Here is a 17,204-nt window from a genome sequence, read left to right as displayed (position 1 = left end):
ATTGGATTCCCCAGAGTATTCATGCACAGCATGCAGGATGATCAAATTTTCATTAAATTTAACCGAAAGACTTTCCTCTAGGACTATCAGAATGAGGCTTTAATGACAAAACGCACTTTTTTTTCCTAGTTCTTTACCGACCTATATATAAAAAACACTGTTTATTTAACTTCAAATACATATGAGAAAATGATAATCCTAAAGATTACTAAACAACAGACTGACGTGATTGGGAATGGATTAGAAAACACAAAACAGTGTACGGTATCACAAAAAATCTAGTCAAAGAAAGAAAAGAAAAATCCTACTAAGAGACTTCACAGCACTTCCAGTCCTTTTAGTACTGTTTGTGAACATTACCTTACTTTTTCCAAAGAATATTATAATTCAATTATCATATTCTGTTGCCATTTTCTGCACCTCTAAAGAGACTATCTCATTTGCAATAGAAATTTTACCATTACAATAATAATAAGGAATTTCCAACACTTCATTTCACAGAGCACTTATGCTACTGTTTCATGATGTATTCTGAGGCCATTCTTGCATTTAAGAGAGCTTTTTGTGATGCTCACAACTGAAGCAGCAAATACATTAAAAAGATGATAGGTCTCATTTTGAATCCTGATTCTGCGAATTGTACTGCATTTGTAAAGCCTTAATCCTCATGCTGTTCTAATCTTTATATGAGAAAAGTCTAATTTTGTTTGCAAATTGTAAAAAGGAGTGAAATTCATTTGCTGCTCACCAGTTTCTCATCAATATTCTAAAAATCCCAGTAAAATTAATATATTAAACATGGGAGTGGGAGATAATTTTACCAATTAAAACATTACAGATTAAGACAAGATGTACAGTAATGCTGTAAAAATCAAAATATTGATCTACATATGTTAAAAGAAGAATCCTCCCTTATATCAAACTGCATAATAAAGCAGAGGAACAATCCTGGCTATATAATTACTCTAAAAAGGAGCTGGAGTCATTCAGTAACACACTAGAATGATAATTTTCAAAGCATTACACAGGAAAAAAAAACACCTATGGTATGAAACACTACTGACTCCACATTTAAAAGCTGCACCTGACTGTAGTTTACAAATAAGATTATCCCTTTTCATACACACTCACAGAGCCATTGAGACGGCCACAGAGTCCTTCAGAATGGAAAACAACACACATTTCAACTAACCTGCCTGTAGTTCTACTCCCCTTAGAGATATTTCTGAAGTAGAGGAAAAAAAATAACAGACAATAAGAAAGGCCAAACAAGACCACCCCAAGAGTTGCTCAGCACCAGGTTACAGACAGTAACTTGTAAGGCAAACCACCTGCAGCTTCTGGCTGGTCTAGCTCATCAGCAGAATGAAAATGGAGCAAAAAGTTCCAGGAGGAGCTTTAGGATGACCCACAACTTAAAAGAGGTGAATGAGCTGATAAAAGCAAGAATCGAAGGAAGTGCTCCATGCTGACTCAAAAGCAAAGAGATGTGAACCAGCCATTGCCCTACTTGGGCAAATTATAACAGAAGTTTTGAAAGAATCTTCTGGCAGCCTGAAAGGAGGAAAGGACTTAATGAATTTTAATACCAAGAGTCACCATTTTATCTGCAAGATTATAAAATATGGCTGTTTTGATAAAAAAGAGACAATAACATCTCAGGATGTCCCTTTCAATTCTATGTTTTAAGCGGTACAAAAAGTACACAATTTGTCTCTGACAGAATTTCTGCTAACATTTCTTATCCACATATGAAGTAAAGTAATTCACTATTACTGGGCTTTTTTAAAAAATCAAGTAGGTGGAATGCTGTGAAGAGATTGACTTGACTAAAATTAAAATTGGTTAAGGGTGTTCAGCTTTTGAGTACTTGAAAAAATTCTCTGGTATCCAAGCACTCTTTTGTGCCACCTCCCATATTATCCTCACAGCTGGAATACATGAAATGTGGTAAGAATTGTTTGCCTTCTTAACAAAAGGTAGCAGACTTTGTGAAGCCTCTAAGTCCCTAAAATGCTCCTTTCATATAGGAATCAAACCCCTTTGACATCATAGATTATTTATTCCTTGGTTTTCTGGACATCACGGTTTTTCCTGTTTTATCAGTGTCGCACTTCTTTCCTCAAAAAGTTCCTCTTTAATCATATGTAAGAGCATTCTTATTTTCTCCCTCACTTCCACCCCTCCCTAAAGTATCTCTTTTTACACCTCTTCCCTAAATCCTTTCAACACAAGTTATATTTTTCTTCCCTTCCTGAGAAACACGTTTGGCTGTTCCTTTTGATTCTTTTCTCCAAATAACTTCCTTCTGTTTGCTCTTGCCTCTAATAATGAATGCTTTGTGAAAGTCTGCACCTTTTTCTTCCCCACAAAATGAGTTTTGCTCTCTCAACCATGCAATGGATTGAACTTTTTTGAACTAACAAATTTTTCCATTATACTTCCCCATCACTTACTGTTTTCAAGACCAGATAATTTCAGTCTGGCAATACACTTCCCTTTTTCAAATTTTACTTAATTTTACTCATGTAACATTTCTTCCCCACTTTGATGATCTAAACAGTCACACTGTACCAACAGTTGCTTATTTACTGGGGAAATATTTATGATACTAATCACTAAGGATACTGCCATACTACAACTCCCTCATGCATTGGATGAGACAAGATCACATGTATCTCAAGAAATTTTAATTTTTAAGAATCCTACAATTCATTTAAAAATTACCCTAAAGTCCAGTAACTATAATAAGTGCATGAAATGTCAGTTGAGTTGATTCAGATGGCAATTTTAACAAATACAAAAATTTGCATCTATGGCTGTATCAAAAATAATTAACCATTGTTGGAAAAAATTTAGTTTCTTCTATTCCATTTTAAACATTTTAATAATATTTCCTGCAATGCTACATACAAGAAACTATTTTAAATAACATTAATACAAGTTAAAAAAAAGTCAGAGAACCTGAAGTTAGAAAGATTTCATCTTTCTCTCACATAATAAAAGACATAATACATATGATTCATTCAAACAACTATATAATAACAGTAAGAAAATGCTTAAATAAAAATATTTAAATGAGGGAGCTAAAATTCAGGCATCTAAAGCCATCTGTAGGCACTGAATAGCTGGTTTCATTTTCAAGATTGCAAATACTTTGAACTTCCAAAGAGTTGAAGGTGACCAACACATATAGAAGTCCCATTAGCATTTATCCATGTAATCTACTCATCTGAGTAGGTCCATCAAATTAAAAAGCATTTGTATACATAAAGCAGATGACTAATGTTTACAAGATTAAACTATATGCTGATATATGGATTCAGTTGTCTTATTTAAATCTGAAAATTTAAAACTTTCAATCACAACAGTTAAAATACAATTTGTTTATTTCATTATGCATTTTGGATGTGTGCAGTAGCCTTCTAAAACTTATGCTGTGAGGAACTCCCAGTAGATTTTAAAATAGAGCAATTAGTACCTTTTTTCCCGATATGGCAACCAGAGTCCTCATCATCAATGTATTATTTGAAATATTCAGGTCTAAAAATAAGAGAAATCATTGAGAAGCCATAAATTTCCTTATTGACTGTATTATTTGCACGGCTTGAAAGCAGAGATTTCTACTCAGAAATTGATGACATAGGTCTGGAATTTGACGTGTAACTTCCTAAGGGCCTATAAAAGAAACTTCATCTTTTATACTGCAAGTTTAAGCAGGGATCAGTATATACAGTTAAATAAACACCTCTAAATACTTCATTAAAATCAGGATACTGGCCATCACAACACCATTAATATCAGTTAGTTAAACATCTTTTCAGTTGCTAAATGAACATACACTTTTCAACACAAGGAGTTTTAACCATTCACCCATTAATAGTGACCAGATCAGTGTCACATTATTATTTGCCTTTTCTAATTTTGTTCTAATAAATCCCAACAGGAAAATAATTAGGTTGCTCATTTTAGCACAAAGAAAACAGGCTGAGTCCTGCTGACACTTTCCAAGTGTCTAATTTTATAAACGCTGATAGTCATATTCTTCTACAGAAAATAAAGCCTGTGACAAAATGTGTGGACAATAACAGTCATTATTGGTGTCAAGTCTACAATGGTCAGAGAGCCGCAACATTGAAATTGCAAGGTAAGAATGTATCATCAACTCTTTAGGCAATTTAAAACTTGATGAAGGATTCATCTGCTCTTTATTGTGTCTACTCAGATATCTTCAGTTACCTCCAATCCACCTTGGTTTCAGAAAAAAAGCTCTCATGTACTGTAGTTCCATCCGTTTTTAAAAGCAAACCAAACTATAATCATTAAGGCTGTTTTATGTCTGTGTCAACTGGATTTACTTAGACCAAAAGGAACAAAGACTTTGAGGACCCTCAAGTGGAGTGAGCAGTCTTGTCAATATTCCAGGAAAAGTCATTGCATCCATTGGAATAATTAGTCACCAACATCACCATCTCTGTCACCTATGAGCCACAGAAAATGAAAACCTATAGCTAATAAGGCAGTTCCAAGCAGATCTCCCAGTGCAGTAAGATAAGGGATAGAAAAACTATCGGGGTCTTTTCCTTTTTTCCAGAAGTGGTGCACCATCCAGTCAGCAATCCACAACAAAGTAAACACCTACACAACATCAAACAAATAAAATCTGTATTATTATCCTGTAAGTTACATCCAAAGGAAGTCAATAGCCATCAATATTGTCTCCATACTAGACCAAAGTGTTGCATACCATTGCTTTTGAAAAATACAAATAATTAATATGATTAATTCCAGATAATTAAAGTGCTGCACAGCCAGAGAGAAGGAGTCTTAGACAATTTCTCTCAATCACAGGCATTGCTGGAAGGAACATACAGAACTACTGAAAGCATTTTTTACCCAGACTATGCTTGAGGACTTCTGAAAATGGCAGGAAAAGCCAAAAAAGTTCCACCAAACACACAACTGCATTTCTCTTATAACACATCAGTCTGTAGAGAGAGAAAATAAGTAGGGCTTTGAGATAATTCAGAACCAAATCATGTTGCCCCACATGAACACACTCAACCCAGGCATAATTCCTGTTTGGACAGGTCTAGTACTAAAATCAGATGTCATATAAAGAATAACAGGTCAAATTGACAACAATTTCACCTGGGTTGCGTGAACTGCAAAAAATGGCCTAGAATCTACTTTTATGGCTGAAAAACCACCTTCAGCCCTTCTGCAATAAGGCACACCTGCAATGTATATTATGAAATTGTCACTCCAGGCTGAATTTTTCCCAAAGTAAAAGATTTAATTCCCATCTGTGAATGTCTGAACATTTGAGGGGCTTGATCTTCATATGAAAGATATGCATAATGATTAACCCAATTTTAGAAAAGAATCCTTTTAATGTTGCACAGCTGTATGATAGGGGATTCTGGTTCAGTGGAATCATGTGGCACGGAATGGCACAAGATGAATGGAGAAAGGGCCACTGAGTTTCATTTCTTCTTGTAGCCTCTAAGGAGATGCTTAAGTTGAAATAAATTCTGTATTTTAGGTATTTTTAGTTAATCAGATCTTTAAGAAGGGTAAACTTAAGACATGTACTACCATAATTAATTTTTCAAAACTCCAGTATATACATTTAAAATAATGTAGGTATCAAAAGTAGTAAAAAGTACGACAATATTTTATTTACTAAATAATCAATTATCAGCATCAAAAGCATGCTTATAAATGCATACACTCATATAGCTGAAAGACACTTCTCCACTATAAGTACAGCAAAATTAATATCATACAAATAATTGTGTTGAAAAAGTTTCTCAATTAATCCTTGCTTTTCAAAACTGTATGTTAAAATACAAGCCTGAATTTATAATTAAAAAAAAAAAGAAAAAAAGGGAGAAAGGAAGAGTATTTGCTTAATGAAAAATGCATGGCTTATTTATATAAATGTATCTTTTGAAAAGGGAACTCTGTAGTCTAAGCTAATTATGCAAGTCCTAGGTGCGCTGACTGGAATCCAAACAAATATATTTAAAACAGATGTTTTCTTTGGAAGACGATCAGATTCCTTGAGTCAGCTAATTCTTCTTACAGAGGCAAAAAGAGGCCTGTTTATAAAAGATCCTGCACATTCCCATCTCCTGCAGGATGTGCTTAGAGGACGCAGCAGCGCCCCACATCCACAATGATTACACATGTTCTATTGGAAGATGGGAGCACCCATTCCAAGAAAAATATACACTGCCTTTATATAACACAACCAATTAGACATAACACGCACACTCCATTTTAGATGACAGTATTCACTTTTGACTCTTAAAAATCACAACATGAAAACCTTTCAGTTGGCTATGTTTTCCATCCTGAAATTAGACTACAGTGTTAAGTGGGCAGTTTGGAAACTCAGCTTTTGTGAACCTTCCCAAATAATTTTTTTTGCTGTATTAATGTACAGGTGCACAACAAATAATGCAAATTATAACAAGTCTGCATTTTGTAAGTCATAAGAAAAATTTACAGCAGATTATATTAACTGGTGCTTGTAACAGTATGTGATGGCAATCAGGACTTTGTGCCCACAGATTAAGTTATGAGACTGCAGTTCCAGCCTTCACTTATTTTGGTGAAGGAATGATGCGATCATTCATCATGCATTTGCATGGCTAGAAACTCACATACATTTAAGAATTATTTGGCTCAGTCTTTGGAAATGGTTACTTATTTGTTCACATCAGTATTTAATGCAAGACGGAATCGATGTGACTAAGACTTCAAGAAGATTTTGCTTCTCATCACTGTTAAAACAAGGCAATCAAAGTCATCAATCAAATGATTATTTTGGGGGAAAAATAAAATAAAGGGAAAAAAAGAAAATAAGCACCCTACTATGAGTTTGCTGAATTTTTGAAAGAGTCTTGAATTCAAAGTGATAAGTGACTCATAAATATCTGACAGATTAAAAAAAAGTTGTAAAAGAGACATTGCAAGATGACACTTCACATTTTGTGAGATTTTTTATTTATCAGTGACAGATACTTCTGTTAGTAAATTGATGCAGATGGCACAGCAGTACAAACACTGCATTTCTGCCCCGCAGCCATGCTATGAAGAAGAAAGCCTTACTTCTCCCAATGGTAAACCAGCTGGTTTTGAGGGAAAAAAAAAAGGGAAGAACATCACAGAAAAGCCTAATAATACAGTACAAAAATTTGATGTTTAGAATGAAATGCTATAGAAAATTAATAGGAAAACTTATAAATATATTTAGCACTGTTCAAGATACGAGCTGAAATTATTTAGCATAGAAATTATTTAATATAGAGTTTTCTGCAAAAAGGGAGATGAGTAGTAGTAGAATTATGAAAAAAAGCTCTAGGAATTCTTCCATTCTGAAGGATGAAATAACTGCAGGCTTTAAGAAAGGGAAAAAATAACCAAATATCTATCTATATAAAGAGATCTGGCTAAGAAAAGAAAAGACGCTCAATAGTCACTGATCAAGAAAAAAAAAGGGTCCAGAGACAGGATTGCAAAAATACTAGTAAAATTCCAGATGTTTTAAAAGGAAAATCATGCTATATTATTATCGTTATTACAGCGAAAAAAACACAATCAAAAGAGAGGAAAATGAAACTAAAGGCATGATCAGACTTAGACTGCATTTCTAAAAATCACCCTTCGGTCTCACTGTCAAAAAAAGTCCTCAGAAGCAGCAGAATACAGAAATTAGAGTAGGAAGGAGGGGAAAATCTTGAAAAATCCTAATGATGAAGAATCTAAAAATAAGGAATATAAGTACTCACATTATTTGGTACAACAAAGGATGGAAATTGAGAGTAATTCTTGATACTGAACTTTCTTACTCAAATCATGAATTTCAGATTGGAAGTGAAATAACATGAATATTTAAATATGAGTGAGCTTTACTATTTTGAAAGTTCAAATCTTATGACTGCAAGACTAGAAATGGGAACATAACACACTACAAAGCAGGTTCTTTTTCCTTTGTTATTGTGTACTAAATTTACTTTCATTCTTTCAAGATCTTTAGATACATATAACAAGGAAAGTTAGGTGAAGAAAAGTTATTTTTGATCTTTTGCATGTAGTACATCTGTATTTTCTCATGAAAATAATTTCTTATGATTCCTAAAATGGGAAAAGACCAAAATTCTATTATTTAAAATAAAAATACATAACTCCTTCCAAACATTCTTAATACTGTCTAGGCTTCCTATAGCCTAATTAATAAGTTGCAGGATGCTACAATATTTTCATTGTTTCTTTCATCTGGAATGTCTATTTGTCATGTGGACATGTCAAATTGGATGCATGTGGATGCATGTCAAATTCACAGTGATAAAAGTGTAATATTCAAATGGAGAATATTTGTAAAACAGCATAGAATTGTTCACTTTTATTATTTGCTGTGATAAGTGAATTGCAACACCAAGCTGGAAAATTAAACTGTTAAACTGCCTGTTGCTATTACTGATGATTTCACCTTAAATTTTTTCCATCTGAAGATGCATTACAAAATAGTTGCATTCAATTACCTTAGACAGGAAACACAGATGTAAATAAACTGAGATAATCTTTTTCAAATGTGTTTTAAGTCTCCTTTACTTTCAAAATTATACTGAATCAAAATTTACCCATAACTTCACTATGAAAAGATCCGGCAATTACTGGATAAGAACTCTTACAAATCTATGAAATTCGAATGTAAGTTTATTTATTTGTTATTTTAATTATGACTAAAAAATCCCATTTAAGAATCTCTAAAGACTACTGTGTTCTGACTGTCGTTCTCACCAGAGTTATGATTTAGGTCTTCCAGTGGCTTTGACCCTTCATGAAGTTTATTTTCAAATTATGCATGACATATCTCCAATTTTAAATGGCTTTTGATGAAGTAGTAACTGTAAAGTGCTTGTAGTAGATCTACACTGAACTCTCTGAGTTTCCATTTCTACAGCCAAAAATTTGTAGTCAGTGAACTCTCGAACTAGGAACTACACACATTTTTCAAAAGACATTTTTCTGTATGATTTTCTTTGGTAGAGTATCTGGCATGTGTCATGTCCAGGGGGGACAAGTCACTGTTTCCTCCAAACATGCAGAGATTTCCTTTAATGCCTGGCTGCAAAGAAACCACTGAACAGCAAGCTTTCTCTTGTTGCTGTTGTTTCTGTTGTAGGTAAGTGGCATCAGCTCCTCTAAGGTATCCGTACCCAGACAGCACAGCATACACTGATGTCACCCTAAGACCTCTTTGAAGTAAAAAAAAAGAAACCGCTTTAACTGAAGTTGTTTCTGAGTCAATTTCATTATATTGACCTAATTTTGTGGGAAGGAACTCTTTTTTTTTTTTTTTTTTAATTTCATATTTCATATAAGTTTTTCATATTGTCATCTTGATTTCTTTGTAGCTTTGCCAGACACCCTGGTTTCACCAAAACAGTCCTAATTTCAGGCTGTTTCTCAGCTATCCGCTAGCATGTGTAGCCCAGACCAGTAAGTGCTCTGGTATGCTCATACACAAGCATTTTGAGCCCAGCCTTCTGGAGGCAAAAATGACAAATCCCTGCTATGACTCGGTAGGAGCTGGGCTTCTACCCCAGACAGCAACATGGCTGGAAAGGCAGGAGCTGTTGTACCCATGGTCAGACCCCAACAAGTCTAGCAAGTCTGCTTGTCATGCTGCAAGGAAAAAGCACTGAACATACAGAACTGTCCAGATTTGGGCTTGGCTTTCTGTATTTCCTTGAAATATAGTGTCTTTAGCAGTTATACGCTTCATCTTTTGGAAGTAACCTTTCCTGTTAGAAAAAGCAATATTTGAAATTCATCAATATTTTGTCTATAAACACAACCTTCCTTTTTTCTCTGTAACGTACAGTATATCCCACAAGCTATGTTTCCACATTAAAGAGGCCCATACCATCACTAGAATCCTCACATTGGTGAGAAATCCTAGACATTTTTATGTAAGCAGGAAATCATTATAAGCACTGCTGAATTCTTGGTTTTCTATTGCCCCAAACAGCCCTGAAGCACTGCAAAAGTGACTTCACAGCTGTGCACATCTGACCTTCACTGGGTAAGAAGAATTTCAGAATTACTTATTTTCTTGGTAATAGCTCTGGGAATCTCCTATTGTTTGTTTATTCCCTGAGACTTTAACATAACTGTGTGTTCAGATTTGGTCAGTAGGTGTGAAAATTCCTGACAGGGCATTTTACTGGCCCAGTGAGAACACACAGAATAGAGGCTGCCTTTGAGCGCCCTGAGCCGTGCACCAGGACTGACAGCTTGGAAATTCCAGTGCTGCTCTCCTTCTGCTGCAGCCTGACAAGACAGGGGATGAAACTCTACTTGATGCACAGCCTCATACAGAAAAAAATACTTGTGCCTTTGTGAGGAATAAGAGGAGGACTGTTTCCCAGTTAATAGAACCTTCATCGGTCAAATGCCATATTATAACTGCATGCAGTGTGCTGGTGCATGTTTGTGGCTTGCTCTTGTAAGACTTTCAAGGAAAGAATTTTCTTCTCGAACACTCACCAAATCCACTTTATAATATTATACTGGCTTTGATTAGGCACATTGGCTTGCCCTGATACTGTACAGTGCATTGTGTGAAGCACCCTGCATGCTTACAGGGTATACAATCCCCATAGTGCCTTTCACTGCATTTTCCTCTAGTGCTGCCATTCATAAACAAAGAAAAGTCTCTTCACTACAGAGCAAAACCTTTTAGACTTCAGCCTAAAAGTTTTACCTGAATGCAGATTAATATAAATAATTGTGCAGTTTTTCCCCCTTTATGGAAAAATAATTGTGAAATCCCAGCCCCTCTCAAGTTAAAGTGAGTACAGCCTTAGATGTCAAGACAATCAATTTATAAATTTAATTGAAGAACATTTCAAGAATGTATATTTATTTAAAGATTAGAAACAGCTGTATTATTAAGGATAGGAAAATGAAAATGAAATTAAATAAAATGTTTTCTGGTTTTTCTTAAGCTTGGAAACCCAGAACAGTTTCATTCACAGAGAATCAAAAAGAATGCAAATCATAGCTCTGACTACTCATATTACTTAAAATATCTTAATGTAATGATTGTTAAAAAAAACTGCTTATTCAGGGAAACTGCACTTCATTTTATTACACAGCATATTTTCAACCAATAAAAAGTGAATTATACTATTATTTAGTTCCCATAAATAGCTTATTTAAATGAAATGCTGTGGAGAAAATATCTAAGAATACCTCAGAACAGGTAGGGAGATGAGATGAAAGAAGCTGGTAGGCCTGGGTGGTGAAAAAAACAATCAAAGATGAATTTCATCAGACTTGGATGAAAATTAAACTATCTGACTGGAACTTCAGTGATGCTGCATAGAGCTTTCAATGCAAATAAATTCCATTTTTATCACTTTGGGATGGATAGTGTAGTTTACAGGCAATTTGAAAAAGTCTTGTTAAAATGTAAAATAGAAATAATATACATGTTACAGTTTTACTGTAGAAATAATGTAGGATAGCATAAACGGATAGAGACAGAGAAAAATATAAAAGGAATAATCAATATCTTTGCATTAACATTTTTTTTATTTTTTTCCCATTTACTCCAACATTCCATTTAGAGTTCTACATTTGCCATTTCTCTAACCCTTTCCTCTCCATTTTAAATAAACAGAGATGGACTGTCAGAAATAATAAACAGAATCAAAGTCAATTAACAATCTATTGCAGTCCACTGTGAAATATGTTATTAAATAATTTAACCCCTTACAATAGTCACTTGAATTTTAAAGACAGAAAACTAATTTAATTGCTGTTGTTATTTTTTAATTTAGCATTATTTTTTAACATAGTGAGGAAAAACCTACATAGGTGGTATATTGCCATAATAATTTTTAGCAACACTTTCTGGCCCCCAGCTCAATACAAGTAAGGGATGGCAAAGGTCAAAAGAGTGATATCAGCACTGTATTCTCCTAAATTATCATCTACCACCTCAAACAAAAAATATCCAGCTTGCAAGCAGGATTTTAATTTTTGACATCCATTTTCATCTTCCATGCAAAGTGAAAATAAATCAAAGTCCAACATATTATAAAAAAGAGAATGCAGATCTCTCACTGCTCAAAAGACTGTTAATGCATTTAGTTTGTTGTTAATTGAAATAATAACACTTAGCTGTGAGGCTTTTCAGTTTTACAGCAGAACTGGTAAAGCTCTCACTGAGAGGGCAAAAATATAAAAGAATTCAGGAAAAATAAGATCAGTAGCTGTTAGGTTATGCCAAAATAAATGGCAGATTGAAAACTGGTTTTTGCTGTTTGCAGGCGCATAGATGTTGTCACCAAAAAAGGGAAGAGGAATGAGTACAAATATTTAAGTGCTTTCCTTGAGACAGGAGAAACTTAAAAGCATGAAACTGCAGTATGGAAGTATTTCAGACTGACAGGTAAATAAACTGTGATGAAGATTTAAGGGTTAAAGCAAGCATCATATCTCTGAAAACTAAATCTGCTCTAATTAGAGGTATGCAACACTACAATATTCACTACTAGAGAAATGCCAGAATAATCCAAATGGGGAAAGGAATCTATTAAATATTTCCAGGTCTTTAAAACCAAAGGGTTTCAAATTGTAAATATGTCAAGACCCATGAGAAGTTATAGTTTGCAATACTAGTACTCAGTTTCCAAGTAAATACATCTCAAATTGCCTTTTATGACTAAAGACCGAAGATAGAGAGGAAAAAATAATCCATAAAAGGGAGCAGGGAAAAAAAAAAGAAAAGCCCTATGTCTGCTTTCTTGGTGAAAAATCAAGAAAATCAGGTGTGGCCTGATGTACTGCAATAGACACACATGACTAAAATCTGAATACTCCAATCAGATCCTGAATTAATGAAAATTCAACTTTACACCTGTATACATGCTGCTGCTGGGTTTAAATTACTATGTCATTTGAGAGTTCTGCCATAATGCCTCAGGTTTTCAGGTGAAAACCTGAGATTTCTGCATTTGTCAAGTCTTGCTGCTGAAGAAATTGTCCCTAAACATGCTGTGATTGCAGTTCTGTGAGCAGGAGAACTGGATTTATGAATTCAGGTTGATTTCCTCAGGAAATCTTGGAAGTTTAATACTGACGGGAATCACTCTGCAATCTTCCATTACCAGGGGCTGTTGCCCCAACCCAGACAGAACAGACAGAGTAAAGGAATAGCATCATTTCCTCAGGAAAACACATTATAAAGCAAGTGATAAGGCTGGAAACTAGGAATATTATATAAGAAGAAAATGAAAACTAATTTATGTCTTTTAGTATGACACTCTCACTTGCAAAGGTTGAAACATTACCAGTCATGTTCCACCAGAAAGGTATAAAATTCCCATGTAAAACTGTAACAGTTTTTGAAACCTGTCCTTATTGAGATAGCAGTGTGAAAAAAATGGGACAATTCATTACATTAAAAATTATCATTTCATTAAGTATTGACCTGTTGATAATGTCATTGTTTGTTTTCTAAAACTTAATTGGTCACATTTTTTTAAGTAGCACATATATTTAAAGTATGGATATTGCAATTACATTTCTACCGTGTAACACAAACAGTCACTTTTTGGTTTTAAGGTGTAATGAAACATTATAGTTAATTCAGGCAAGTTATACCTAAAAATTAGGTGTGACTTTAATAAAATATTTTATTTTGTATTAGTGATTTCTCTAAATGAAATCATTTCACTTTAAGACATTGCTATTTCAAAAGACATCTTTCAATAACTGCCCTTGCTGGGTATGAACAGACCATTATGTAAAACAGCCAAATAAGGTAACGAAGTTTGACAACTAATGCAAGTACAATTTCTTGTACGGTGTTTGCTGTCATATTAATTTAAACTACTAAATATTAAGAACACACCAAGGAAGCTGTAATATTTTCATCTACTGGACTATGTTAACTAAAACAGTAACGTGAACCACTTTAGGAGATTTTTTTAACAGTTTTCCTCGACTTTCATTATTCATAAATGCTACCTTTCTTTCTTTCCGTTTCCGTTCCCTTCTTTCCATTTCCCCTCTAGTTGATTACAATGATGGGGGTTTAGATGCAATGGTTCCAAAAGCAGGTGAAAAATACATGACAAGGAGATAATGCAGTCAAGTATGTTCTGCAAAGCACTCACAACAACAGTACACCTGTGTAAACTGTATATTTGTGCAGATAATCAGCTAATCCAGAACTGTGCTGAAAGTCTCTATTAAACCACATCTTCTTGTACCCTTCATAAGATTTCAGATACCAGAAAAAAAATTATTTTCTTCAAGAACTTGTTTTATACAAGCATTTGCCAGTTGTACTTATTCTTACCTGTAGCAGAGCTGCCAACAAATAGACTGCTATAAAGATGGGGGTTAAGGAAGTATGTCCGCTTTTCATTAAGTGGATAGTGTACAAAAAAATCAAGTGTCCAGGAATCACCAAGAGAAGTAGAACTTGGGCTGATTTGTTATTTACTCCTACAATAAAAAAATAAAAATAAAAAAATACAACATTTGGTTAAGCTCTTCAATTCATATATTAGATTTTTATTCATTTCAGTATAAGAACTCCCATTTTTGGAATTCCACAGCATTGGCTATTGTGAAACAGGAGGCATTATTTTCCACTAAAAGACTCCTTGAGGAATTTCACTGTCTTCCAGAAACGGTAAGCAGAGCCCTTCTGGAAAAGGGTGCAAACTGCCTTCATTCTGTGCTCATCTACATTTTTGGACTTCCTAAAGTCTTACTAGTAAAGAGGATCTTTTGGACTCCAGATTCAAGACATCCTCAAAAATACCTTATATTTCTAGAAATTTACCACTTTCACATCTGTTTCAATTCATTTAATAAATATGGAAGTGTAATACACAGTGGTGACACATCACATTTCACAACAGTTAGTACATCATTAGGAAAGTGAGAAATACAGGGGAGGAATAACCTGTGAATAAATAATCTAGAGAAAAAATGACAAACTGGAAATGGAAAGCAGGGATTTGGCTTAGTAATTACGTCCATTTGGCCCTAACAGGAAATTGGTTTGAAGTTCTGAAGGCAGCCAAAACTTGGGAGCAGGTAGAGAAGCTAAGGAAAGTTGAAGGCTGAAACCTTTCTGAGCAGTTATCCCGGTGTCCTGCCTCACCAGCCTATTCCGGGGCTTCACGTTTCTCTGTGCTCCTCTCTGCTAATCCATCCCTCAGGGAGTTTTTTGTGATTCTCACAGGCAAAAACAGCTGCAGGTAAATGAAACTGCCAAGCCTCACCCAGCCTTTGAATTGCACACAGCAAGTTCAGTTCATTGCCATTTCTCACTAGTGATACAGCTTGGCACACAGGGATAAAGAGATGTGAGACAGGATTTTTAACTCAGACATACCTGTACCACAGTATGTTCTGCATGGGTAATAACAACCCTTGGCCTCCTCTGGCAGCTCTCCAGGAATGCTGTGTAAATGGAGGTAGGTAGAAATTCTGCTGGCTTGAATAGCTACTAGATTGCCACCAATACCTGAAATGCAAAGGGAAACCAATGAAAAATGCTCAAGTATTTTTTTCCTCTAGCAGGCAATATTTTTGCACATTTACCAACTTCCTCTGTGTTTATCACAGTACCTTGCAAACAAAAGCCAAAATGAAAAATATCTTTAGAATGTATATTAGTTGTAGACAGGCTGCAAGTCATTAAAATCAGTCCAAAAAATGTGGGCTACAGTTTAATGTATCACTGGGAATTTGGAGATCAGTTTTGAACCATGGCAAGTGCAGAAAGTCCAAAAGGTTCAATCTTATGCTTTCTCATAGGTGAAACTCTTTTTTATCACTGCCTCGTCTTTGGAAACCCCTCTTGGATCACCAGAAGTATGACATAGTTGCACCACTGCTGGATTACCTCCGCAGGGGAGTATTTCTGGCCAGGGTAAGTAATGAAAGCTCACTAACACAAACATAAATGCAGATTTTACACACACAACCACAGGGCCAGAGAAGGCTTCAAGAGTTAATATATTTATTCCCCTCTGAGACAAAGCATGAGTAACTATAGCCTTCCGCCACTTTTAACTCAGGCTGAAAGAGGAAGATGAGTGTCAGAAGAGCTGATTGTTAAAAGAATGGTAGTGATAGAGATTCTAGTTTCTTTCTGAAAAGGGGCAACAAGTACAAGTTGTACTGGCAGAGTATTCACCTCAATATAAAAAATAAATCTGTTAGGGTGAGAAAAATTCAATGGAACAACCACCCCAGGGACATGGTGGAGTCCACTTCACAGGAGATTTTCTAGATGTGACTGGAGCAGGTGCCAGAAAATCTCATCCAGGCTGCCTTTCTCACATAAGGTTGAGCCAGATGATATTTCGAGGTTCCTTCCACTCTAGGCTGTTTCACGTCCTGTGAATTTTTACTTCAATGAACACAAAACTAAAACAACTTGTTATATCCACACTGCAGAGTGCAGTAACATAAAACCCTCCTAATATTATACTCTGTTGCTGTCTACTTGCATATCAAGCACATGCTTTTTCTTTCCCTGATTTGGATGCTTTACATAGCAATGGGTTGGTCTGAGAAGATGCAGAAGTAATGCAGATCTTGTCCCCACATCAGAAGGAGAAAGGCCTTGTTTATTGTAGTTGAATTAATTTGTTTATCTGACGCTTAGGGCTTTGTCTAGTTGCAGAACAAGTATTTGTGGTGAACAGAAGGTACTTTTCCCAAATTCTTTTGGTGATTACAGAGCGGTTAGCACAGAGATCTAATACTGAGATCTGAAAGATGTCCTGCCTCACTGCTAGTTAAATATAATAAATGGCTGAAGCTAACAAGAAAGGCCTTTTAAGAAAAATGTCAGATACAAATCAGGAAATGCATGTTCCAAGTCAGGAGAAACAGGGATAAAAGAAGAACTACCAAAAGGCTGAGTGAGAGTTTGCAAAGAAAATTAAAACAGTAGTAGATCTTTCTTCAGATGAACTACAAGAAAAGTACCAAAGTAAGGAATTTATCTAAATTAGGAGAGATTTAAAATTATTAAAACTAATCTAAATAGGACTCAAAATGTGTCCTTCCATTGAGAATAATAAATTAGATATTTTTGACTAGGGAGAATAAGATACAGAAAGAGAGGCAGAAGTAAAATTAAGGAT

The 17,204-nt window shown here is 34.9% G+C and overlaps 1 protein-coding gene across 5 annotated transcripts in view; it reads right to left on the bottom strand.

Moving 5' to 3' along the window:
* SLC41A2 (solute carrier family 41 member 2) overlaps positions 1-17,204 on the bottom strand; it is an 87,145-nt gene that overhangs the window by 39,091 nt on the left and 30,850 nt on the right. For 4 of the 5 annotated variants that reach the window (XR_010438687.1, XR_010438688.1, XM_064702551.1 and 1 more), the window contains exons 9-10: positions 15,440-15,571; positions 14,390-14,538 (exon numbers count right to left, since the gene is read on the bottom strand). Coding sequence is in view for 3 of the 5 variants with exons in the window: in XM_064702551.1 (XP_064558621.1) it covers positions 14,390-14,538; positions 15,440-15,571 (281 nt within the window). In the remaining 2 variants the exon portion in view is untranslated. Of the gene's footprint in view, positions 1-1,510; positions 4,639-14,389; positions 14,539-15,439; positions 15,572-17,204 lie in introns of those variants that run through there. The other variant, XM_064702550.1, reaches the window with a different exon arrangement.

The sequence above is a fragment of the Zonotrichia leucophrys genome, chromosome 1A (assembly GCF_028769735.1).
Source record: "Zonotrichia leucophrys gambelii isolate GWCS_2022_RI chromosome 1A, RI_Zleu_2.0, whole genome shotgun sequence".
Taxonomy (NCBI): domain Eukaryota; kingdom Metazoa; phylum Chordata; class Aves; order Passeriformes; family Passerellidae; genus Zonotrichia; species Zonotrichia leucophrys.
This window is presented reverse-complemented; position numbering and strand designations above follow the sequence as displayed.